This window comes from Globicephala melas, chromosome 17, assembly GCF_963455315.2.
Source record: "Globicephala melas chromosome 17, mGloMel1.2, whole genome shotgun sequence".
Taxonomy (NCBI): domain Eukaryota; kingdom Metazoa; phylum Chordata; class Mammalia; order Artiodactyla; family Delphinidae; genus Globicephala; species Globicephala melas.
In genome coordinates, this window is record NC_083330.1 from 41,976,005 (window position 1) to 42,003,238 (window position 27,234).

The following is a 27,234-nucleotide window of genomic DNA, read 5'->3' on the forward strand; positions in this document are numbered from 1 at the left end:
GACACTGGGAATCAGGCTTTGAAACATAGATGTTACAGCTACAAAATGCAAGTTTCTTTGTGGTTCATGTGGCACCATGACAGTGAATAACTGAAATTGGTAGTATAATTGTTCCAAGTTAACATGCTAAGAAAACAGGAAATGACTTTTTTCTTTTGTGCATGTGTTGTTTAAGTTGTATTTTTTTTTGCCAACTATTTTGATCTCTTAAAATTTCTATTGGTCAAAACACAGAAAAATGGCTCACCTGTAACAGACATACAGCCTAATGGAGCAATGAGAGTAATGGGGGCAAATCCATAGGCTGCAAAGTTTCCTGTCTCTCCCACAGCCATCAGTATGATGCCGCTCCACCACAGCACGCTCTTGAAGTGTGGCCTTGGGTGTTCTTGGTGCGCCAACTGAAGATGCGAATATTTCTGGAAGTACATCACGATGTAAATAAGAAAATATTTCCACCCAACCAAAACTTGGCCTTGAAATTTTTGGTCCTATAAAATTGCTTCATGGCTTTTAAATTTATTTGCAGATTATTATAGAGCAATTATTATGGTTTTCTGTTTGTTCCAAACATATTAACAGAAGTGAATCATACTGATATAGCATTTTATAGTTTAAAGGGCCTTCTCACATATTGCTTAATTCTCATAACAACTCTGTGAAGTAAATATCATTGTTATCACTGTTACTATCTAAAGACGGAGTGTGTGTTAAGGAGTTAAGTGACTTTTTAGTCCACCACACCAAAATACTTCTTTTAGATTGTCAAAAAAATTCAAATGCTGAAATAAAGATAAAAAGTTACTAAAGAAACACCTTTGGAAAAGGGATTCCAATCTATGAGTCGAAGTTGCTACCACAATAAACATAACAGGGCAGAAAGCTCTGGTAGCAGAGGGATGGGGGAACTCATTTAGATCTGGTTTCAGTATTTCTTTTTTTTTTTTTTTTTTTTTTTTAACATCTTTATTGGGGTATAATTGCTTTACAATGGTGTGTTAGTTTCTGCTTTATAACAAAGTGAATCAGTCATACATAAACATATGTTCCCATATGTCTTCCCTGTTGCGTCTCCCTCCCTCCCACCCTCCCCATCCCACCCCTCCAGGCTGTCACAAAGCACCGAGCCAATATCCCTGTGCCATGCGGCTGCTTCCCACTAGCTATCTACCTTACTGCGTTTGTTAGTGTGTATATGCCCATGACTCTCTCTCGCCCTGTCACAGCTCACCCTTCCCCCTCCCCATAACCTCAAGTCCGTTCTCTAAGAGGTCTGCGTCTTTATTCCTGCTTTACCCCTAGGTTCTTCATGACATTTTTTTCTTAAATTCCATATATATGTGTTAGCATACGGTATTTGTCTTTTTCTTTCTGACTTACTTCACTCTGTATGACAGACTCTAGGTCTATCCACCTCATTACAAATAGCTCAATTTCGTTTCTTTTTATGGCTGAGTAATATTCCATTGTATATATGTGCCACATCTTCTTTATCCATTCATCCGATGACGGGCACTTAGGTTGTTTCCATCTCCGGGCTATTGTAAATAGAGCTGCAATGAACATTTTGGTACATGACTCTTTTTGAATTTTGGTTTTCTCAGGGTATATGCCCAGTAGTGGGATTGCTGGGTCATATGGTAGTTCTATTTGTAGTTTTTTAAGGAACGTCCATACTGTTCTCCATAGTGGCTGAACCAATTCACATTCCCACCAGCAGTGCAAGAGTGTTCCCTTTTCTCCACACCCTCTCCAGCATTTATTGTTTCTAGATTTTTTGATGATGGCCATTCTGACTGGTGTGAGAGTGTTTCTTTGTATTGGAAATGTATGAATTCCTGAAAAACTGGCCATTAAATAAAGCTCTATTTCCCTATTGATTTTATGATAACTGAATTTACTTCCTTAAGAAGTATGTACAATTCTAGATTACTTTAAAATCTTTTCTTTAAAATTTTTTAAAAATTTCAGAAGTTATTTAGAAAATAATAAAAGTACTATAAGAAAATGTAGAACATTAAAATAAATCTTGGCTTATGCTAAGATATGAGCATCTTTTTAAGTGTGATACAAATTCACAGGCGCCTGGTCTGGGGTACACAATACTATTAAGAGGCTCACAAAACATTTAACTTCTCTTAAAATCAGAAGAAAAAAGATGGACACAATCTAGCCTGGATTATATTTGTCTTTATATCAATGAGGTCATAAGATATACTTTCTTTAATGGAGGAGGAAGTCCAAGAAGGCAAAAGTGCCTGAGGCTCACTGAAGTCATAATGTGTCCCTGGATCAAACTACAGAGTTAGGAAAATAAGCTTCTTCTTACCTGAATATTTAGGGAAACGCTGATTACCAAGTTTCCTAAAATGGCCAGCAAAACTCCAAAAAGGTGAATCTATAAAAGAAAATGTTTTCTTTAAATGGTACTTTAAATAGCACGTGTAAGATATTTACCAAAAAAACTATGAAAATTTAAGTTGATACATTCATTCATTTGTTCATTCATTCAGCAAATATTTACTTAGCACCCATTTGCCAGGGTCACTTGGAATATGAATAATGGTTGTATTAGGATTAATTTTTCACTTTAGTCAAATATTATTTTTTATAACTAGTTCAGTCGTTTACTGAATTCTCTAGATATGTGCTTCATTCACTAAAATAAACAGTCATCAGGTTCTGACTTTTTCCCACTAAGATGCTTCTATTTATCCTGTCTGCCAATTTCCTCAGCAACCTCTCTGATTGGGGTGCTCATTGCCTCAAGTATGGACTATATAATTATTTCTGTTCTCCCTCTTTTCTTTCTCTTAAGATATTCTGGAAGACAGTGGTATGAAGGAGAGATCATTGGCTTTGGGGTTAAATGATGAACCTGAGATTCAGATCTGCTATTTTCTAATGGGCAACACTGAGTAAGTTATTTCAGCTCCCCGGCCTCAGTAAACAGGGGATGTTGGATAAGGTGTTTCCCAAAATCCCTTTATCTCTAAACTGCTATGAACCTCACTGGAGACAGACTAAATTTTCCCGCCACTCTGCTGGTCAAGAACCCACAATGTCTCTCTACAGACAACTATATTAAATACAAAACTACTGTACCAGCTCCCCATAATCGGTCCTCAACCTGACCCATCCAATTGTCCACAGCACACTTTAAGGTGCTCCCTCTACCTTGGGTATCTGGGTCCTGACTTCTCCAGTCAGATGTCATACTTTTTCTCATGTCATTCCTCTCACTCAGAGTATCTTCTTCCCTCAGCCCATTTCAATCAGACCTCACCCTCCTGGCCATCAGAGCTCTACCTCCTTACAACCTTCTCAGACACCACAGCCCATCTTTACTTTCTCAGACTCTAAATGGTGAACATCCCTTATTTCTTCTTTTATATTGTCAGGTGTATCATTAGGCTCTATAAATAGATGGCAAATTCTCTGAGGGAAGGGAATCATGTCTAAGACTTCCATTGGGTCTTCTACATCATCTACTATAAAATGTAGAGACTTAAAAAAAAATGAGGGGCTTAAAAAAATACTTGCTTTAGAAAGCATAGAGTGGTTTAAAACAAGAACTACAGAGGTTAAAAAATTAGTTCTGACACATTGCCCAAGATCTTCACTATAGATAGCATATGTATTATTTGATGACTTCAAGAGATGCATATTCTGCTCCTATCTAGGTACAAAGATGTAATATCTTCTAGCAGTAAAAATTAGCAATGATAGAAGGGCTCTTCCCCCTTCTTCTTCTACAGTACATAACTTCTAGCTAGCTTCAAATTCCAAGGAGTTATTTGAATTTCAAATGAACATTACAACCACAAGGAACCCTTTTCAGAATGCAAAATGTCTTTGAAGTTTTAGAACTTCATTATATGTGCTGAAGTGAAATTCAGTATTTCTAAAAAATGAAGCAGAAAAGTTGAAAACCCATTTAATAGTTGACATATAATATCCATGGCCTTTAATCAGTTAAGAATTTTCTTTTCCTAATAAAAGCAGTTGGCACTAATTTTGATCACTATTCCTCATGGGGAACAATTGTATCATAATATAATGTGCTATTTCCATGCTTTCGATTTACAATTGACTGACTGCATTTGGCAGTAATCAGGAAAATAAAAATCCAGAAGAAGTTTGGGATTGAATGGATAATTATGAAAATCTTCTATAATTATAAAAGTAAATTGTTGAATAGAAATAAGTTACTTCAAAATTCTTTAAATGATTCACTGAGTAGTTTAAACACCACCAGGCCAAGTGTTTAGAAATTGGTTAGCAGGATTTCGCAATGATTTCTTGGATATGACACGGAAAGCACAGGCAACAGAAGAAAAAATAGATAAGCTGGACTTTATCAAGATTAAAATCTCTTGTGCACCAAAGGACACTATTAGCAGAGTGAAAGGCAACCCACACAACGGCGGAAAATATTTGCAAATCATATATCTGATAAAGATTGATATATAGAATATATAAAGAATCCCTACAACTCAACAACAAAAAAATAAACAATGCAACTGAAAAATGGTCAAAGAACTCAAATAGACTTTTCTTCAAAGAAGATATATAAATGGTCAATAGGCACATGAAAAGATGCTCAATAGCACTAATCATTAGGGAAATGCAAATCAAAACCACAATAAGCTACCACTTCAAACCCAGTAGGAGAGCTACAATTTAAAAAAAAACAACATAAAATAACAAGTGTTGGTAAGGATGTGGAGAAATTGAAACCCTAGTTCATTGTTGGTGGGGATGTAAAATGGTACAGCTGCTGATCTCATAACATATACAAAAATTAACTCAAAATTAACCAAAAGACCTAAATGTAGGAGCCCAAACTATAAAGTTCTCAGAAGAAAACATAAGGGTAAATCTTTGTGACCTTGGATTTGGCCATGGATTCCCATAGATAAGACATCAAAAGCATAAGCAACAAAGAAAAAATAATTGGACTCATCAATATTAAAAAACTTTCTGTTTCAAAGGACACTATCAAGGAAAGTGAAAAGATAATCCACAAAATGGGAGAAAATATTTGGAAATCATATATCTGGCAAGGGACTTATACCTAGACTATATAAAGAACACTTACAACGCAATAATAAAAAGACAAATGACTCAATTAAAAATGGGCAAAGGATCTGAATAGACCTTTCTCCAAAGAAGACAAATGGCTAACAAGTACATTGAAAAGATGTTCAACATCACTAGTCATCAGGGATTGCAAATCAAAACCACAGTGATATACCACTTCATACCAAATAATATAGCTATAATCAAAAAGTCAGATAATAACAAGTGTTAGTAAGGATGTAGATAAATCAGAACCCTTTAACACTGCTCATGGAAATATATAATGGTGCAACCACTTTGGAAAACAGTCTGGAAGTTCTTCAAAAAGTTAAGCATGGAATTTCCATTTGACTCAGCAATTCCATGCCGAGGTATATATCCAAGAGAAATGAAAACATATATCCACACAAAAGCTTGTACACAAATTTACATACCAGTATTGTTCATATGACAGCTAAAGGCTGGAGGTAATGATTGTACAACTCAGTGAACTGTACAATTTAAATGAGTGGATTATATGATATGTGAATTATATTTCAATAAGTTGTTATACAAAAATAATTTTAAAAACACAAAGCATTTACATCTTTTTTTTTGCCCAAAGAAATAAAATGTTACAAATGTAACTAGCTCTATTTCAGTCTCTTCTTCCTCCCAGAGATAAGTGACTTTTTTTTCTGAAGTTGATACAAATATATTTCTTTCTTTCCTCGATTTATTTTTATTATCTATTTTGTTTACTCAGTTTTTCTTTTTTTCATCTTCTTCATTTGGACTCTTAACTCATTAGCTTTTTCTGTTTCTTTCTGTCATGCAGATAGGGCTTTACATTTCCCCCTAAGTACACCCTGTTTTAGCTGCCTGCATAGTTTTGGCATGTACAGTTTTCATTGGTATTTAGTTCTAAATATTTTCTGATTATCTCATCATTTTTATCTGAGCCTTATATTATTCAGAGATGTGTTTTTTAATATTTCTAAATGAATGAGGTGTCAATTATCACTTTATTACTAATTTCTAATTTTACTGAGTCGTGGGCAGAAAATACACTGTGTGTATATTAACATTTGCTTTTGACCTATTACACAGTGTAAATTGGAATTTGTTTTGTGACCTGCTGGTGTAGGGTCAAGTTTATAAGTGTTCCATGTATGTTTGAAAATAAAATATTTAAAAGTTGAGTTAATACATTTTATATATCCTTCCTATCTATCTATCTATCTATCCATTCATCTATCTATCTCCATTAAGTCATTGTTCAAATCTTTGATATTCTTACTAAATTTTGTATTGCTTTGTCTATCAATTGCCTAGGGAGGTATGTTAAAAATCTACTCAAACATGTATTTATATATTTTAAGACTATAGTCCTAGGTATATACAGGATCAGGATGGTTTTATCTTCCCAGCTAATTGTTCCTTTTTTTAAATTTTATTTTTATTTATTTATTTACTTATGTTTATTTTTTATTTATTTATTTTTTGCTTATTAGTCATCCATTTTATACACATCAGTGTACACATGTCAATCCCAATCTCCCAATTCATCACACCACCACCACCACCCCCAGTAATTGTTCCTTTTATCATTAGGTTTTTTCTTCAAAATCTATTTTAGCTGATATTACTGTAGCTGCTTTCTTTTGATATTTGCTACTTTCCACATCACTTTAACATTTCTGCATCATATTTTAGTCAAGTCTCTTATATATAGAAAATAACTAGATTAAAAAAAAAATCCTGAGACTTTCTGTCAGATGGGGAGGTTAGTCCATTTTGTTTATTGTGATTGTAAATATATTTTCCTTTATTTCTATATTTTTTGTGTTTGTAGTTATCTTGCTTTTTCTTTGCTTTCTAATTTCTCTTTTCCTGAATCCTGTTGAAACGATTGAGTTTTCTTTATTCTTTTCTTTCCCCTACTCTTCTGGCTAGGAAGTTACACATCTTATTTATAGTCTTTCAGTAATTACTGTTAAATGTTTTTAATTCTGAAATAATTATGGACTCACAGTAGGTTGCAAAGAAATGTCCAGGTAGGTCCATGAACTCTTCCCCCAGTCCTCCCCTTGATGTTAACATCTTACACAACTACAATCCAACATCTATGGTTCTCTCTATTCTCTCCACATGGAACTCCTCTTACAAGTATGTTGGACTTTTTAATTCTTGTTTCCTAAAATAGCTCTCATATTTTCCAACTCTATCTCTTTGTACTGAGTTATGGATAATTTCCTCAGATCTATCTTCAAGTTTAGCTTTTCTGGCCTCCTTTTGAATTGAGTCTTTATACATGCCTATCAGTACCTATATTAAACTGTACTATAATTATGTTTTACAAGTGCATTTCCCCTCTAGACTATAAACTCCTTGAGGGCAGAGCTATGACTTATCAACTCATCTTTGTAACCCAAATGACTAGTAGAGGTCTTTGGCACAGAGAAGTTGTTTATTAAATGCTATTTGAACTGAAATAGTCTCAGATTGATTATACACTGTCTAGAAATAGTAAATTTTGACCTTTGGCCCTAGGAAGATGTCAAACAGTATTTTATAATCAACTGGGGTTTGAATACAGCAAACACTCAGTTTCGCGAGAGAACAAGCTTGTCCCAGAATTCAGATTTCAACAATTAAGTGTCCACTAGTGTGCAATAGAAAGCTGTCTGCTGGGACTTCCCTGGTGGCGCAGTTGTTAAGATTCTGCCTGCCAATGCAACGGACACGGGTTCAAGCCCTGGTCTGGGAAGATCCCACATGCCGCAGAGCAACTAGGTCTATGTGCCACAACTACTCAGCCTGTGCTCTACAGCCCGTGAGCCACAACTACTGAGCCCGCCTGCTACAACTACTGAAGCCTGTGAGCCCAGAGCCCATGCTCCACAACAAGAGAAGCCACTGCAATGAGAAGTCCATGCACCGCAATGAAGAGTAGCCCCCGCTTGCCGCAACTAGAGAAAGCCCGCACGCAGCAACGAAGACCCAACACAGCCAAAAATAAATAAATAAAAGAAAGCTGCCTGTTGACTTTTGGTTTTTTTGATGCGTTGGGTCTTCGTTGCTGCGTGTGGGCTTTCTCTAGTTGCGGCGAGCCGGGGCTACTCTTCATTGCAGTGGCTTCTCTTGTTGCAGAGCCCGGGCTCTAGGCGTGTAGGCTTCAGTAGTTGCAGCACGCGGGCTCAGTAGTTGTGGCTCGTGGGCTCTAGAGCACAGGCTCAGTAGTTGTGGCGCAGGCTTAGATGCTCTGCGGCATGTGGGATCTTCCCGGACCAGGGCTCGAATCCGTGTCCCCTGCATTGGCAGGCAGATTCTTAACTACTGTGCCACCAGGGAAGCCCCTGACTTTTAAAATCTAGTGAATTCATATATACTAAAAAACAGAAATATATAGTATAAAGCAGGTGTCAGGAACAGTTTCCTGCTAATAGGGACATACCTCATTTTATTGTGCTTCACTTTATTGCACCTTGCAGATACTGCATTTTATACAAATTGAAGGTTTGTGGCAACCCTGCATCAAGCAAGTCTATCAGCGTCATTTTTCCAACAGCATTTGCTCACTTTGTGTCTCTGTGTCACATTTTGGTAATTCTTGCAATATTTCAAACTTTTTCATTATCACAGTATTTGTTACGGTGATCTGTTATCAGTGATCTTTGACGGTACTATTGCAAAAAGATTACGACACATTGAAGGCTCAGATGATGGTTAGCATTTCTTAGCAATAAAGTGTTTTTTAATCAATATACCTTGTTTTTTTTAGACATGATGCAATATGCAATATAATTGCACATTTAACAGACTACTGTAGGTGTAAATATAACTTTTACATGCACTGGGAAACCAAAAATTTCATGTGACTCACTTTGTTGTGATACTTGCTTTATTGCGGTGGTCTGGAACTGAACGTGCAATATCTCGGAAGTATGCCAGTACACATTATAAACTGGTATACCTTATTGTTCGTTCTTCTGAAAATTTACCTAATTATTCAAGGTTAATTGCATGCTCATTAAATTCATTTGACACATACCTGTAAAGAGTAGTAATTCAGTAAATCCTCATTAATGCCCCTAATTGTTGGGAAGGGAAGGTTCAAATTTGCAATGTTTCTTTAAAAAGGTGGTTTAATTACCTTCAAGGACATAGAGTGACTTGAGGCAAGCATTACTAAATGCTGTTTCCAGTTAGAGGCTCTGGTAAATGTGCTTTAATGACTACAAAATCCTCACCTGCAATCAGAAGTGTCATTTGCGTACAGTGAGCAGCCCTTATAAACTTGCCATTTAAATTAAAGACATCTCGTTTACTTCATTACTTTATTCAGAGTGTTATCTGATTTCTAGCATATTAGAATTAGTGGAAACTCAGAGCTTCTCTCTCCCCCGCCCTCTTTTCTCCCCTCCCTGTTGATCTGGAGACTGGTGGTCAGGAAAGAGAACAGAGGGCCAGAGAAGGAGAGTGACTTGTGCAAAGTCACACAGTTAGATAGATACCAGGCAGATTCTGGCCCCAAGGCACCCAGCTCATGTCTGAATCACCATTTCTTCACAGACTGCAATAGGTAACCATCTGGCTAGTCAATGCCAATTTACCACAGTTTTAGAATTAGCAGGATCTGTTTCTTTTTCTCAGTGCAAATAAAATAAAGCAAAGATAATAGTTAGAAGGAAAGGTTGCTCCACACCTTAACAATGCAGCTAGAAGTACAGACCAGAGACACAGAAAGATGGCCTTAATTTTTGCCATGCTCACTCCTGTCAGTACTGTAGCTCAATTTCTGGCTTTTCCAGGATGGCTTGACAAATAGATGGTAGGAGCCACAGCAAACAATTTATGGAGAATGAGGTTCACAATATCAGTACTGATGAGTACTAAGGATGTTTTTGTTTTATTTGGAATAACAATCTTATCTCCTACTTTTTGGTGCCAGAATGTTCTTTAGACATTTCACATAAAGTCATTGACCTATAATCCATGGGTGGGGCAGTTTGGCCAGATGGCAATGGGGTATGATAACAGGGGTGTGTGGAATTGGTCATAGTCTATCCCAGTTCTGGCTTTGAACTCAACCATATTCCTGGCTCTGCCTTCAAAACATAAATCTGGAATCAGACCCAGTGGAGCTAGTACAAAAGAACCAAAAGAACCATAGATTCAGAGCTAGTCTTTTTTTTTTTTTTTTTTTCTGTACGCGGGCCTCTCACTGCTGTGGCCTGTCCCGTTGTGGAGCACAGGCTCCGGACGCGCAGGCTCAGCGGCCATGGCTCACGGGCCCAGCCGCTCCGCGGCATGTGGGATCTTCCCAGACCGGGGCACGAACCCATGTGCCCTGCATCGGCAGGCGGACTCTCAACCACTGCGCCACCAGGGAAGCCCCAGAGCTAGTCTTGAACACTGTAATAGTCATATTCAACTCACAACTAGAATAATGCTACCTCCTGTTCCAGGCAGTAAAATATCCCTGAACATGGACGTGAGCGATCCAGTTTCGAATACCAGAAATACCATAGGTTAAGTGATTTAGGTCAACTAATCACTGCAGGAATGATCTTAACAGCCTGAACCTGAAAGGGAATGATATACCTGAGAAATGAACATTCAGGTCACTTCATCTCACAGGAAACTCTTAGGAATGAGCTGGGGTTGTTTTTTATTTGCACCTAGTAAACAGGTAGACACAAATCTACTTCCAGAAAGTTGGGAGGGGATAGGAGGACATCCAAAATCTTGGCAATACATCCTTAAGTTTCTAGGAGTGAAGACTCATAATACGTGCAACTTACTTTCAAATGATACATGACAATATAAAATAAAAAACAGAGGGAGAGAGAGAGAGAGAACAATCAAATATTTCACAATGTTAACAACTGGTGAATCTCCACGTGAAGGACATATGGTGTTTACTGTATTATTATTCTTAATTATCTATAGGTTGGAAAATTTTCAAAGTAAGAAGTTAAAAAATTCTGCTTTATAGACTCAATGAAATTAAAGAGAATATGGATTCATTGAAAAAGAGTTAAAAGAGGAGATGATAACAGGGAAAGAAATAAAAGCAAGAAATAAAAAGGAAGTTGGCTGAACCAAGGAAAGAGATTAAGTAGAAAAATAAAACCACTGCACAGCTTAAAACCACAGGTAGACACTGCTTGGGAAAAACACACAAGGTGGAGGAAAAGGACATAAAATGGAAGTGATCAGAGAGAAGATGGCAGATATGGGAGACAGACAACTCGAAGCCCACACCAGAAGCTAGTCACTCAGTCATGCACCCATTTGGTGTTTGTTTAGTAACTGCTAAATATTAGGTCCTATTTCAGGAACTAAGGATGCAGAGTATCCTCGATAAGCTCAGAAGAGGTAGAAAAAGCGACCAATAAGAGACTACCACCTGTGACATCTATAATAGAGGTATGTTCTATAGAACCCATGGGAACAGAAGGGACAAAGTACAAATCTGCCTAGGTTGGAGAGTATGTTAGCTTCCTGTGACTGCTGTAACGAATTAACACAAACCTGGTGGCTTAAAACCACAGAAATTTATTCTCTCACAGTTCTGGAGCCCAGAAGCCCCAAATCAATTTCACTGGGGTGAAATCAAGATGGCAGGGCCCACATACCAAGAAGTTCAGTTGCTAGTTCATAGGGTATGCATATGTCTGGGTTTTATAATTACTCACAAAGATTCTTCCAAAATGTTATATAGAAGTAAATAACATTTCCAGGTGCCTCTCTCCCCCTCCAACACTTGGTGTCTTGGTATTGTAATTTTTTTTAAGTTTAGCTATTCTAGAGAACCTCACATCTCATTATGGTTTAAATTTCCATTTTTATAATGACCAATGATGTTGAACCTTCAGATAATCTTATAAACCACTTGGCTCTCTTGTTTCTTTAAATGTTTTTCCAGACTGTCCAATTTTTAATTGATGGTGGCAGTCTTTCTGTACTTGATGTGTAAGAGTACTTTATCCCCAATATGATTTCTTTTTGAATATATGCATTCCGTACAACTTTTCTCACTCTGTGTCTTGCCTCTTTTTGCATAGAAACTTTTAAGTAATAAACGGACTTAAATATACTCTATTGATGAAGTAAACTTATTGATCCTTAACTTTATGTGTGGTACCCTTTATATCTGGGTTAAAAGGTCATGAGAAAACTTCCTACATTTTTTTCTAGAAGCCTTATTTTAAAATAACATTTTGCATACAGGTGCACAGACTGGAACTTGTTTGCCTATACTGTGACATAAGGCTCTTTCGCTGTTTCCAATTTACTGTTTACCTAATCTGTTTAGTTATTAATTTCAGTCATTAAAATTTTTATTTCAAGGATTAAAGAAAAAAAATGGCAGGGACACACTCTCTCTAGAGGCTTTAAGGGAGAATCCATTCCTTGCCTCCCCCAGTTTCTGGTTGCTGCTGACATATCCTTGGATTATGGTTCTATCACTCTAATCTCTGTCTCTGTGGCCACATTGCCTTCCTCTTCCATATGAAATCTCCCTGGGTCTTCCTCTTATAAAAAGATACATGTGACAGCATTTAGGGTCCATCCAGATAATCCAGGATAATCATCCCACCTCAAGATCTTTAACTTTAATCACATCTGCATGACTCCAGTACAGCTGGACTGGAGAGGCAGGCAGGAGGCTTTTCGTGCCATGGATCTGCTGGTGGTGCTATAACATGCAGGACTCTAAACCAGAGAATGTTAGGTCCAGCCGTGACTCTTATAAGACTCATCCTGGCTACAGTGTGGAGGATGGACTAGGAGGGAGCAAGACAGGGAATAGGAAAACCAATTAGGAGACACTTCGGGATCTCGGAGAAGAAGTAGGGGAAATGTGGAGAGTTAATTACAACAGGGCCATAGAGGAACAATATTCATATTCATCGCAGCAAACATTGGAGGCAACCTGAAATATAAAATGCTTTTTAGATTACCGAATGGGTTGGACTATTCTTACCACTAATCTCCTTTGCCCTTGTAGATAATTACGTTGTCTGCAATACTAACCCAAGCTAAGTTAAAACTATAATCCCATACGTGAAAAAGAAGAAAGAAAAATTTTCAGTCAGGAACAGAGTTTTAATTTGTTATCTTGGTTTTTGTATGTTATACGGTTATTGCCTTTCTATCCTGAGAAACTCTCATGACACTGGATCCAAATCTGGTGATTTAGAGCCAACAGAACAGGTCAGGGTTACATACCACAGTATATCGTTGCTATTCTACAAGCTGTCCCATGCCAATTTTTAATCAACCTTAAAAACCTAGGCAGAAAAGCCCAACATATTGCCTTTCCATACAATTAAGCACTATTACATTTTGTCTTTTACTCGGGAACACATTTACTTACATAACCGTACATTCATTATTTTAAAAAACCGAACTCCATTAAGGATAAGCCTTACTAAGCTTACTAAGAAGCCACCATGTTTTTTTGCTTTTGAGAAATTTAAGTTGCAGCAGAGCAAATTTATGGGAAAAATTTAATAAGACATCCTTTGGGGGCTTTTAACACTTGGTTAAAAGGAGAGCAACAATAGTTAAGGAAGGTGTGATATCACTTAAGGAAATCTTAAACTTGGTTCTATTACAAAACAAATCAACCCCGTTTAACATTGGAAAGGCGAATCTTTGAAACAAGGACAGACATGCTGAACACAAAGAATGCGATTGTTTGCATCCAGATTAAGATGAGGTCCCCTTACTTTCAAATTTTTCAAGAACATATTCATAATAATAATTTAAAAAATCTGTCATCTTCTGTTTCCAAAGAAGCAGGATTGCAGGCTGCCTCTCGCAGGGCCAGCCCAGGGTTTGCGAGAGGCTTCCTACCCTAAAGTTGGAAACTTGGGACCTCACTGAATGACAGTTCTTTCCCCAACACCTGCTTAGGTTTCAAGAGTACATGTCCGTTTTGAGAGCACTGCCTGCCTTGCACTCTGGCCGTATTTTGCCAGCTCCATCCTCCTGGAGACTGAACTCTAGTGTCTATGTCAGGCCCCAGCCACTGGGTGAGTTTGTGCCTCGATATGGGGGAGGGATCATGACATTGCCACTCACTGACCTGCCAGGCCACCCACCAGATCAGATCTTTCTGACGTCAAGGCAGGAATCAAGTTTAAATTTTCTCCTCTGGGACACTGTGACTTGGACTCTTCATTGCCTCTAAAGGGTCAGTCCTCATAGCCAAGGTAATTTCCCCCATTCCTCGCAAAATTCTCGCATCCCACTGGTCCAGCAGGCAGGTTCCAGCATACTTTATGATCATCCCACATATGATACCCCTAGGACTCATTGATGGTGACTGTGATTTGGGTCTGCAAGTATAGCTCAAAAGACTAATAAAATGCTGCACATGGAACTCAGAATTATTCTCTATTTTACGGCTGTGGCAGCTGCTTGTAACATGAGGTCTGCTCATACCTTGCTCACAAACAATCACTCATTTCTCCACTGCTGTGACTCAGGCGGCCATATCCAAAGGTACATCACACTATTTCCTCTTCTGCTTTGGCTCTCTTTATTTACAATTACATAACTGTACTATGTTAGTCCTGGAAGCACAATGGAAGCAATCCATCAGATTATATAAGCAAGGGTAGCTTCACACCAGCCCTTCAAATGTTGTTTTTCAAGTATTTCAGAAGCAGTCCCTCTATCTCACTTTCACACATACACATTGTACGTTGTATAATGTACACGTGATATAATTTATGTATATCACACGCGTATGTATGGCTACGGTTTGAGGACGCAGTCCCTGTTTTCCGATTTGTTTGATATCACTACCCAACACTGTTCTGTTGAGAAGGACCCTCTGCTTGTGATTTTTATTGAGTGGAATGTTGGTTGCATTTTGGGTCCTCATTGTCAATTAGCTGATCAAGATTAATGTGGGCTGTGACAAGAGGGAACATAGTGCTGCTGTCTCCCAAACAGCCCCAGAACAACCAGAGCCCTGCAAGTCCAAAGGCTGAAGAAGAAATAAAGACCCCCCGGAATTCACGGGATTCTCCTCAAGCTTGAATGACATACCAGCAATGCTGACATGGCTGGTGTGGACCCAGAGTTCTTCCGGCCTTCCACGTCATCCAGACTGATTAATTTCCTCTATTACTTAAGCCAGTTAATGTTAGGTTTCCTGTGACTCGAAAACCAAAGTCTCCTAACTTACAAAGCATTCTTGGTAGGGAAGCCAAGTTCAAAAGCCAGAAGAGAGATGGACTCCCGTTGCAAGCTAAAGAAGTCAGGCCAGGGGTCCAAGTTACTGAAAGGAGAAAATTTGAGAGGTGCCGAGAAGGTGAGGGGATGGCTTAGGAAACAAGAGCTGGGGCTGTTGGCAGGCCTCAAGACGACCTGCCATGGCCAGGGTGGGTCTCTGAAGGAGTCACGCCAGGAGAAACGCAATATTTGGTGGTGTGGAGCTCATGACTAAACATCTGCTAGCCTGTGTTTACACGAGCCTGTATTTACTCCGTGTCTCCCGATGGGTGCCAAAGATGACAGGAGACCATGCTGGGAGTGACCAAGGACCAGGCAAGTGACAAGGTGAAGCAAACGTACAGGTAGGTACATGCTGAGAATTATGTGGAGGGGAAGTGGAGTGTTATCTGCCAGCCTCCAGGCAATTAGGACACTCTGGTGTACCAGGACAGACCGGCCAAGAGCTCTGACTTTATGTAAAATGTAATTCTGTTGGACGGAACACGTGGGGTAGGTTAGAAAAGATGTAAACTGAATAGAGGAATGTTGGACCTTCGGAAAACAAAAAACACTCAAGCTAAAATAAATAGCATTTAAGCCTTAACGCTAACACGGCATGAGCCTTCCCAAGCTGGGGTGCTGGTCCTGCTTGGGTGGTTAAACTATAGTCAATGTCTGAAGACGTCATCACACTACTGCCACCAAAACCTGTCAGCTGTTCCCAGGGCTACACACCCATCCACCCCAACCCTGAATTCTGGAAAGTGGCATCAGACATGGGAGGAATCTTCACCTTAGTACTTCAAGATAACAAGTGTTCCAATTAGGAAATTACTGCAATCAGGAAGTGTTCTGTAATGTGATTATGTTTGGAGAGTGAAGGGGAGGCAAACATCAAAGGGAGTGAGGAAGGCAGTGGATGTAGAGAAATCAGTGGTTTTAGATTAAAGAAAACAGAATTACATCACATAACTGACATGATTTCTCTTATTTCCATTTATAATGAGTTAAATACAATAATTATTAATTATTAGAAATATATATTTTATGACATTTCCTATAATATAGGTTGACTGTAATACTTCTAATAATAGCTAGTGTTTACTGAGTGCTTTCTATGTGTCTGGAACTATTTGATATACATTATCTTATTTTATTCCTACATCAACTTTATAAGGTATGTAGTGTTATTACCATTTCAATAGAGAAAGACAAGGTTTGGAGAAATTAAGAAAATTGCCAACGCACCTAGCAAAGAAGCTGAGCTTTTTAGACCACACTATCCTTGAACAAAAAGGATAGCTTAGGGGAATGTCATCCTTTCCATGGTAAACTCTCAAATGCCACTTTGAACAATCACCAACATTTTAAAAAGAAATTGTTTAAAAAATTCTCCTAAGGAAACAAAATGAACATGGCATACCACTTCCCACACCATCTGGGTAAAACATGCAAGTTGAACAGTCATAGCAATCCTAATATTTTTTAACATCTTAAAATTGTAGAATATAATAGATACAGGCAACTGTAAAGAAAATGATATAGATGAACAATTTACTAAAATGAATTATTATAAGGCCAATACCCTCATAACAGCAACCAGATCAAGAAACAGAAATTGGGCGCCCACCCAAAGACCTCCCTTTGCCTCATCCCATCCCAGCCTCTCCCTTCCCCAAGGAAACACTGGCCTGACTCCATGGCAATCACTTCCTTGCTTTTCTCTATAGTTTTATGACCCAAGTGTGCATCCCTAAACACTGTGAACGAAGGCTGTCTTTTTTCCTAATAGGTCTTTTAGGTGTATTTTAATCTACAGGTTCTCTCTCTATCCTTGCTCTCCTTTTTTTTTTTTCCCTTGTAAAAACGAGTTTTGAAGAAACCGAGCCACAGAAACCTGTAAACTGAAGTTTCCCACAGCCTGAACTTAGCTGATTGCATTAATGCAAATATTATAGCTGGTTAGTATAAATCAAGCCGTAAAGAGGATATCAGGTAGATTTAAAGGCAAACACGTGGTGTGACAAATTCACAACAGCATTAAGAGTCTGTTCCTCTAATAAGGACCATGGGATGATGATGATGATAATGATTAAAAAAGCTTTGATACAGTTGCTGTGAGGTAATCATTTTCTTCCTTCCTTCTTTTTGCTGCCTTATACATATATCTCGAAGAAAATGTAGTAAAGGGAAAATGCCATGTTGGATACATAAGGATGGCAAAAAAGAAAAAAAAAAGAAAAAGAAAAAGAAAGAAAGGTCAGTAAGTATAAACAAAACAAAAAAGGGATTTTTCTTGGGAAGGAAATGGAAAGGACCAGCAACCTCTACCTGGCCCTTTGGTTATTTGTAAGTTTTGGCACTTTTCTTTCTCTAAGAGGCAATCAGATGCAGCGACCAGCAGAAAGGAGATAAACGGTAGCAAAGCAAAATCAATAAAAGGGCAATATAAAACTCAATGTGATTTTTCTTTAGTACAGTGAGACAAGCCATATTCATTTTCTCCTACCACGTTCTTTTCAAGCCTTAGTTTCTAAGCAATGGCCTTCAGGCATGGAATAAAAATAGCTTTGCAGTTAAATCTACTTGCTGTAAGATCCGGGGGCAAGTTATTTAACACAAGTTTCCTTACATGAACAGTGAGGATAATATGTACCTTACGAGGTTGTTCGGGGCTCCAATGAGATAATAGCTATAAAGTGTCACATAGTAAATGCGTAACAAATGTCTCTTCGATTCGCCTCTTCCCTGCCAAGTTGTATCAATTTTCCTCTAAATATGTTGACTTTAAAAATTCAAGCCATTGAACATCAAAAGTTCAAATAAAGGACATTAAAAAAATCTAAATTTTTCATTTCACCCTATGCAGAATAAACCTTTCTGACAGTGTCTTTGTGAATTTAGATATTTAGCAACACGGATAAACTTAAAGAAACAGCCACAAAACCCCTCTTCCACAATATTCCCACGTTCATCCTTTCCTGTCCATTCCCTCTACAGCCTTGCCGGATTGGCACTTATTTATTCAACCAGATAGCATGAAAGAGTCTGGGGATCTTCTATTCTAAGCCTAATTTTACCAGTAAGGAAAACTGAAGCCCAGTGTGACGCCCACGTGAACTCTGCTAGTGGACAGCAGAAACTAGACAACAGCCTCTAACGCTGGTTGCAAATTAAGTGCCTACAAGGCGAGTAGGTAAAAGAGATGAGAGCAAAGAGAGGGGCCTAAGTGGGGAGCACGGTTGTTCTAAACAGTGAACTCCCCCTCACGGTTATCACGTGCGAAAGAGGGCCAAGTTGCTAGCACTTCTAATATTTAAACAGTTCATGGAAACTTGAAACCTTATATATAATCTACTCATTTTTAAACACTGGCAACGTATTAAACATTTTCTAAACCTCTCTGCAGTTTGACACAAGATACATCTACAGGCTGGATTCGGTCCATAGCTAGCCAGTTAGAGGCCTCTGCATCCTGCTAGCCCTAATTTGTGTGTTCGTTTTTTTTCTTTTGGCTGCGTTGGGTCTTCGTTGCTGCACGTGAGCTTTCTCTAGTTGTGGCGAGTGGGGGCGGAGCACGGGCTCTAGGTGCGTGGGCTCCAGTAGTTGTGGCTCACGGGCTCTAGAACACCGGCTCAGCAGTTGTGGCGCACGGGCTCAGTTGCTCCGTGGCATGTGGGATCTTCCCGGACCAGGGCTCAAACCCATGTCCCCTTCACTGGCAGGTGGATTCTTAAACACCACCGAGCCACCATGGAAGTCCCTGATCCTAATTTAAATGTCTTTAATTTGCTTTGATCCTTTTACTCCCTCTTTGAAAAACCTTCAATGGCTCCCCACTGTCTACCAGATTTAGTCCAAACTTCTTTACCTGTTGTCCTTCATGGCAATCCATGACAATATCTAAGACCCGAAACTGTATTTCCACCTTCCAGTCAGTATCAGTTTTCCACTGCAACCAGAATGGCCACTGACTTCTACTCTAGGTACAAAAATGTTCAGAAGGGCACCTGCTCAGACAGCGTGGGCTGCTCCTTGGTCTCCCGACTTTTCCCTTTCTTGGAATGCCTTCCACCTGTGACTCCCATCAATGAAACTCTGTCTTTAGGTGTCCAGCTCAAATACTACCTCTCCACAAAACATCCTTGATGGCCCCTGCTAAAACCCACCTTGCTCTGAATTCCCAAAGGACTTTATATTCCTCACATGACACTTAAAACATACTGCCTTGTTTCACAGTTACCCGCATAGCTCGTTTCCCCAAGCACCTAATAACATTAGGAAGGAAGGAAGGTGTTGAGTCTAAAGACTATGTTGAATATCCCACAGTGATCTGTACAAAGCACGGAGCTCAGTAACCATCTTGGAAACATTATTTTTTATACTGAAAACTTGTGGATGAAACATAAAGAAAATACCTTTGTAGAACTTTATTGCATCTATACTTGTATGGGTAGACTCCTAAAAGATGCAGATGGAGCAAAGGCCTCCCTTCCCTGATTCCCTAAAACATTTTCCCCACTGAACTTCTACTTCCTACTTGTTTTGGGATTTCTTCCTCTAGAAGCACTCACATCTTTGCCTTAGACGACACTGATTCTAAGCGGGCACTGTTAAATATTCATCTGTCACCTGAATGTGTTTCAGGGAAGTTGGTCTTTTTCTGTGAGTAAGGTTAATTTATCAGATCTCATGGTTGTCTCTTGGAAAGACACAGAAAGCTGGGCTATCAGTGAACAGACACTGTTCAAACATTTCAGTAGTGATAAAACTTATTAAATCCTGGCTATCCAGCAATCAAGGTTAGTTTTGAGTCCTAAACTTTCATCTCTTATTTTGTTTTCCTGGAGCCACTCCCATTTTCAGCCATCTGTATTCACTTAGTGTCCAAAAATAAAAGAAAAATTAGATTCCATTTTATTTCTACTGGTCTGCCCAGCACTAGAGGCACTCAATAAAATGTTTGCTGAATGAATTTTTAAAAATCAATTTTTACTTTTGCTTAAAAACAAATGCAGTCGCTGAAAGGATAAAATACCATAATCTTATAAGATAGTCTAAGTTTGCATAATAATGGGAAAAGCTGATATAGTCTTACCTCAAACTAGCTATGCTTGGGTGTCAGCTGGGTAGTTTCAATTAGCATATCCTGGATACACTCTTTCTAACCTGTACAATTCTATATTGTCAAAGGCAAGTTAAGCCTTGCAAACATAAAGTTAAATTCTCACATTTATGTCACATGATAAGCTGTGTTTGGTGTCAGAGAGCCAAGATGATCTTGAATTCCAGGAAACATTAAAGAAAACTAATGACTGCAGGGGTTTCCACTCTGCAAACAATGTTTTCTCCTGTTTTGGATGATGCCATGGTAGGTCACATTTACTCTTTAATTCCTTTACCAAAAGACAAAATATCATTCTTAAACTTTTATTGGGAGTGCTTCTAGCATAAGCATATTATAATATGCTTTATAACATATGCTAGCATAAGCATAGTGTAACAGATATGCTCAAAGAACTTCCCATAAAAAGCAATTCTTGTCTTTGTAACTCCTGTGGGTGGAAGCAAGGAGAAATGGAATCCAATAGGCTCTGTGCCCCCATTTTTCCTATTTTAGTATGTTTTGTGGTAAAACAGACTCAGAGTGATACTGTCTCCTCTGTTGAATACTAATAACGTGAACATGCTTGTTTTGTCTTTATATAAGTAAATTATCTTCCGTGTTGGTTTTGAAAACAAAATTTTAACATTTCAGAAACTAACATTCGAAACACTTTTCAAGCATAAAAGGCTTCTAGGCCTTTGATTATTGGTAAAATCCCTGATGTAGAACAACAGCAACAAATATTTTATAATTATATTGTTGTAAAATAAAAAGAACCATTGATTTGTTAAAGAACAAGAACAAAGCAACACCCATATGAAAACAGAAGGAAGCTTGGAATCGACCATATCAAGATCACTTGCACCCACTAGAAAGAACAGAAATACGGCTAGAGGAAGGGCTTTTTTTCTTATCTTAAACCAAGCCCCAAATAAATGGGCAGCTCTAATCCTCTTTGATTCTGTTAAACGTGTATTTCCAGCGTACATGCACGTTGTTGAGGCTCTCGACGTTTCCCCAAAGCGCCGGTGAAAAAGGAGTCTGGCAATCGCAAGCTGAGAGCACCAGCGATCCTCTCGCCGCAATGGAAGAGCTGTGCTGACACACTGGGGACTCACACACACGCACACGCTCAGAGCATCCGCACAGAGGTGACATTTGGCGGTCCTTAACGAGTTCTCTGATTCGGGGAACAGAGTGTCACTTATTTTTTTTGAACTGTAAAATGATCCTGGCGGGTGGGGGGGCGGATATGGGTGGAGGAGATTCGCCCCGCACTCCTAGAATCATTCCGGGAGAAGAAGGCGGATTCAGGCCGGAGAGGCGGGACGGTTGGGGCCCCAGAGGCCCATGACCGCAGACCTGTGCGACCCGCTCCCAGGGATCGATGCCCAGGAGAGGCAGACCAGGGCTTCCCGCTCTCCCAAACGAGGGGCAGTGAAGTCAATGTGTGGTAACATCATGTCAGCTCTGCCCCACTTGGACAGCGCGGTGTCCTTCTGAGAGTCGGCGGGAGAGCGGCCGAGGAGCCGGAGGCGCCGCGGCACCACCCCGGTCCCCACCAGGCGGCGGGGCGGCCGGCCCTTACCTGGTTCCGGCGGTACCAAGCGCCCGACAGGGAGCCATTGCCGGCGCCCAGCGCCCCGTACGTGAGGTTCCGGGACAGCTCGTCCAGGGCGGCCGAGGCGGCGGCTCCGGGGCCCCTGGGCGCAGGCGCCGCCATTAGCTCTCGCTCCCCGCGCTGGGACTCGGGCTCCCGCCTCCTCCCGGCCCGGCCGCACAGCACGGCGCCACGAAGGAGGCGCGCCCTGCGGAGGCCGCGCCCGGGCCGCGCCGCAGCCACTTCCTGCTCGGTGCCCGGGCGAGGCGGGCGCGCCTGGGCCACCTGGCTCCCGACCCCGCGCGGCGCCAGGTTCCCGGAGGAGCCCCGCGCTCTGCGGCCTCCCGGGGCGTCTCGGCTCGCTCCGCATCGTCCCGCCGCCGGGCACGGGCGAGCAGAGGCCTCATGGGCCCGAAGAGGGAGAAGAGCCGCGCCCCTCTGCGCGCCGGGTCCGCACCTGTCGGGGCCAAAGCCCTTCCAGCCCCAGCGGCGCGGAGTCAACACTTATCGAAGTGAATAGGTGTGAAAGGAGACATTGGCGAACCCAAAGCAGCCACCTTCACTCCGCCTGTACCTGGCAATCCAGCTCTCTATCTCAGATGCAGTGTTTCTCACTTGTATTTTTAAAATGGTTCGCATATGGAAAAGTCCCGAGTTCCCGGAAAATATTGTAAGCGACATGAGAATAAAGATCGGAGAGATTAAATCTCAGTGCCAACACTTGATAGAGCCTTAGCAAATATTCCTAGAATGAAAGAAGGACTCTCCAGTGGTAGCTGGAGGACCCTGACGTGTTTTGGGGATTGGATGGGGTTTCCTTCAGATGGAACCAGAAGGACATGCTGAAAAGTTGCCAGCCACTGCATATAAGAATTTAGGTTGGGAGATTATTGTTAATGGTCTTAAGGAACTCTAACCAGATGTTCTGGTTTTATCTGTATTCAAATTCTACTGCGTTACTACAGATGATGTTAAGTACCTCTCACCTTGAGCACTCTGTGATTCTGTATTGTTGCCTGAAGCCCTGGAACTTGCAGTTCTTTGTTCGAACGATGCTGAGCTTCTTCTTAAGTAATGTGCTATGACTGCCATGACTTCATGAAACAGAGACCTTCAAGAAGAGAGAATTGCTGCCTGCCGGGGAACAGCGAGAAATGTTCTTAGGGAAATGTGCAAATGAGAGAAGAAAATGAGAAAAAAATCATTTCAGATAGAGAAAAAATAAGACATCTCCGAGATTGTATAGTTTCTTGCTTGAGCACCCAAAATGTTCAGTGAACAGTTAATATGGTAGCTATTTCCAATTTTATGGCTCATTTATTTCAAATAAGTATCTGAAGGAAAAACTGTCTTTTTTTAATATTTTCTGTAACATTATATTACATTGTATATTGGAGGCTTTATTAATGCTTCTTTCCTTGAGATGGTGTAGGGTACAAGTAACAGAATATCCAAGTAAAAGTGGCTTGAACAATAAGCATCTGTTATCTCCAAAGGGAAGGTGGCTCTGTGTGGTTCTATGACGTCGTCACCTCCATCTTTCTGCTCTGCCATCTCTGAGGTATTGGCCGTGTCCCTATTCGCAGTGGCAGCTCCAGGCATTACATGCAAACACGATCATATTTAGAAAAGAAGCGGGGCTTTTCTTCTTACGCATCTTTTTATTAGAGAGGGAAACCTTTTCCAGAATCCCCTTAGCAACCTCTCCCACCAGGTCCCATTAGCCAGGACTGGGTCACATGCCCGTATTCTACCTGCCAGGGAGGCTGGGAAAGTGACTGTCAGGCATTTCCAGCCTTCGGAGTGGGAGGCGAGCTCTGCTAGCAGGGAAAAACCGGGCTGGGGTAGGAGGGCACCACCGGCAGAGCTTGTCACAGCCAGTCTTTAGAGTATTCTATCACCCATATTGTAACCAGTCATACAGTCTGTAATGAGCAAAATAATAAACGGTTTGTGTTACTTTCCTGTTTTTTTTTTTTTTTTTTTTTTTTTTTGCGGTACGCGGGCCTCTCACTGTTGCGGCTTCTCCCGTTGCGGAGCACAGGCTCCGGACGCGCAGGCTCAGCGGCCATGGCTCACGGGCCTAGCTGCTTCGCGGCACGTGGGATCTTCCCGGCCCGGGGCACGAACTCGTGTCCCCTGCATCGGCAGGCGGACTCTCAACCACTGCGCCCCCAGGGAAGCCCCGTACTTTCCTATTTAAAAGACTTCCAAACCTGCTCACTGATGCAGTGAAGTTCACACTTCTTAAGTCTGTCAATATGAGACCCTTTATGATCTGGCGCACATTCAGCTCATTCCCATTTTTAAATTAAAAATCATTTTCAGTTTCTTGGCATTTGTTTAAAAACCTTTAATTTTGGAGGAAGATGGCACTCGGTGCAGAATAGGTATGATGTCTAGCCTGTGATGTGCTATTCTCCAGATTCCAAGGTGTCGCTGCTGTTGCTGTGACTGTCGTAGCGTGTGCGGGTAGTTGAAACAAAGAATTCGTGACCAGTGTTCCTTCCCACACAGTTCACAAGGAGGCGGCAGGAAGGCCGTGTGAGCTATTTTGGTCCCAGCAGTGTAGGCAGAGCTGGAGGCTGTTCCGGGCATTGTGATGGCCTCTGCCTTTTGCAGGGTTTCTTCAGTGGATATTCTGTTCACTTTACAAGATGCCCAAAGCCTTTGATCAATCTTCTGTCCTCAACTCTGGAACGGTGGAGGTCTGCCTTCCTCAGTTAATTCAAAGAATTCTATTCTGGGGCACATCATTTGAAGCTCAACTTCACTGCGAACTTCGAGAGCAGGGTTACATTTTGCTTGGGATCACTCTCTTGCAGTCTCCACGAAATAGGTGTTGTTTTTTTTTTTAAGTTGAGAATTATGTTTTATTTTTTTAAGTCTTTATTGAATTTGCTACAATATTGCTTCTGTTTTATGTTTTGTGGCCCCGAGTCATGTGGGGTCTTAGCTCCCAGCACCCCCTGCATTGGAAGGCGAACTCTTAACCACTGGCCCACCAGGGAAGTCCCTAGTTTTTATTTTAAATTCATCTTTAGCATGAATCAGTCAACACTAGTTTCACTAATGATGAATGTCTAAGGGGATAAAGTAGTTATTAAAGATTATTTCAGGTATCTTACATCATATACAAAAGCCAACTTCAGATTAAATACTTTAATGAGAAAGGTAAAACTCTAAATCTTTTAGACTAACCAGATGATCTCTACAACTGGAAGTATAAACAGTCTTTAAAGTGCAAATGCTAAAGGCAGATGGTCTGGGTTCAAATCCTGAGTCCACTGCTTATTTACTGCGTGATATTGATCAAATTGCTTAATTTCTCTGTGTCTTACATTCATCATCCATGAAAGGGAATTAAGAGTACTGAAACACAGATAGTACTCAGTAAATGGTGTTTACTATTTATGACCTTAGGATAGAGAAGGATTCCTTAAACAAACAGAAAAAATGCAAACCACAGAGGAAAAGACTGACACATACAATTACAATAAAATTAAGAACTTTTGGAAGTGTCACAGAGTCGCTCGTTGGCGAAGAGCGCGCTGTCCGCCCAGTCCCCGCGTCCCCGCATCCACCGTGGCCAGCGAGGAGCTAGCGAGCAAGCTGCAGCAGTGACTGAAGTGGGAGGAGGTGGACGGCGGGCTCCAGCCTGTGCCCCGAGCCGCCCCAGTCCCCGAGCCCCAGCCGCGGGCGTCTGCCTGGGCGCCCACGGCCAGAGCCCACGCCGAGCTGAGCGCACAGCTGAACCGACGGCTGGACGTCAACGAGGGCGCGGCGCGACCCCGCCGCTGCAAGGTCTTCCACCTCTACTCCGAGTTCCCGGAGTTCAGCCACCGCCTCATCAAGGACCTGGAGAGCATGTTCAAACTGTACGATGCCGGAAGGGATGGCTTCATCGACCTGATGGAGCTGAAGCTGGTGATGGAGAAGCTGGGGGCCCCCAGACCCACCTGGGCCTGAAGAGAATGATCAAGGAGGTGCCCGGGGACTTTGATGGCAAACTCAGCTTCCGTGAGCTCCTGCTAATATTCCACAAGGCCGCAGCAGGGGAACTACGGGAGGACAGTGGGCTGATGGCACTGGCGAAGCTTTCTGAGATCGATGTTGCCCTGGAGGGCGTCAAAGGTGCCAAGGACTTCTTTGAAGCCAAGGTCCAAGCCTTGTCCTCTGCCAGTAAGTCTGAAGCGGAGCTAAAAGAGCAAGATGAGTGGAAGCGGGCAGAAGACAAGAGGAAGCTCCACCAGGCAGCCTTCCGGGAACTCAAGGCCACTTTCAGTACATAGTTGGGCTGAGCTGGACCTGTGTCCACAGCTGTGCCTCACAGATGCCCCGGGGAGAGCTGGCCGGGCACCCTCGCCCCTGCTGAACCTTTGCCCCAACAAGCCTCCACAACCACCCCCCAGTGCAAACTCCTTAACCTCATCGGGGTGGGGGGGGGCAGCTCTCGCCTTCATTTGGGAGCCTCTCCCAGAAGGTCCAACTGCCCCCCTCAAGTCCCTCTCCTGCTCGCCTTCCTTTGTCCTTCTCCGTAGCCGGAATGTGCCTGTACTTGGCAACCTTTACTTCTTCCTTTTTTCTTTCCCCCTCCACATCAAAGAGTGGTCTACTGTGTTAATTTGCACAGATACTTCTTTCTTTGGTGGTTCTCAGAGGAGATAGTCCCTGGAGGCCTATGATGTTAATGTTGCCCATTTTCTTGCGTAATCCTTTTCTGTGACTCTTCCTGTCATGCCCCTCTCTCCTTTGTTTCCCATCCAACTTCCCTGTACTCATTCTTAGCCTGATCCTGCCAGGTGCTTTTGCATCTTCTGTCCTTTGATGACGCTGAGGTTTAAGCCAGGCCAGGCTCAACCACTGCCTGTCCGCTCTCCAATAGGAGGAAGGGCATGCTGCTGAGATGACACAAAATAGTGAAAAGATAGGAGATTCTGTTCCTTCCCGTCACCTTTCTCCTGTCCTCTTAGCATTCCCCCTAGATCTATCCTTTTCATTCTTCTTCCCACTTCAGCCTTTTTTTCCTACCCCTAAATACTGTGCTACTTAACTGTAAGAATGATTATAAGTAATATTAATGAGTAGAAGAATTCCCGTTAACTCTGACTACATGCAAATTATATTACAGTAGACCCCTGACATTCCCAAGTGACAAATCCAGAGCCTTCCAAAATCCCAAAAGTCATGACCCTCTTCACCATCTAGCCAGTTTCCAACATCT

The 27,234-nt window shown here is 41.2% G+C and overlaps 1 protein-coding gene and 1 pseudogene across 2 annotated transcripts in view; one reads left to right on the plus strand and one right to left on the minus strand.

Moving 5' to 3' along the window:
- Positions 1-22,233, minus strand: part of NIPAL2 (NIPA like domain containing 2) — a 72,950-nt gene extending 50,717 nt beyond the window's left edge. The window contains exons 1-3 of one of the 2 annotated variants that reach the window (XM_030862977.3): positions 21,999-22,233; positions 2,330-2,398; positions 248-419 (exon numbers count right to left, since the gene is read on the minus strand). In XM_030862977.3, coding sequence (XP_030718837.2) covers positions 248-419; positions 2,330-2,398; positions 21,999-22,133 — 376 coding nt within the window. In that variant the 5' untranslated portion in view covers positions 22,134-22,233. The remainder of the gene's footprint in view (positions 1-247; positions 420-2,329; positions 2,399-21,998) is intronic. The other variant, XM_030862976.3, reaches the window with a different exon arrangement.
- Positions 22,234-25,877: 3,644 nt separating this feature from the next.
- Positions 25,878-26,419, plus strand: LOC115856587 (EF-hand domain-containing protein D1 pseudogene; annotated as a pseudogene).
- Positions 26,420-27,234: the final 815 nt, after the last annotated feature.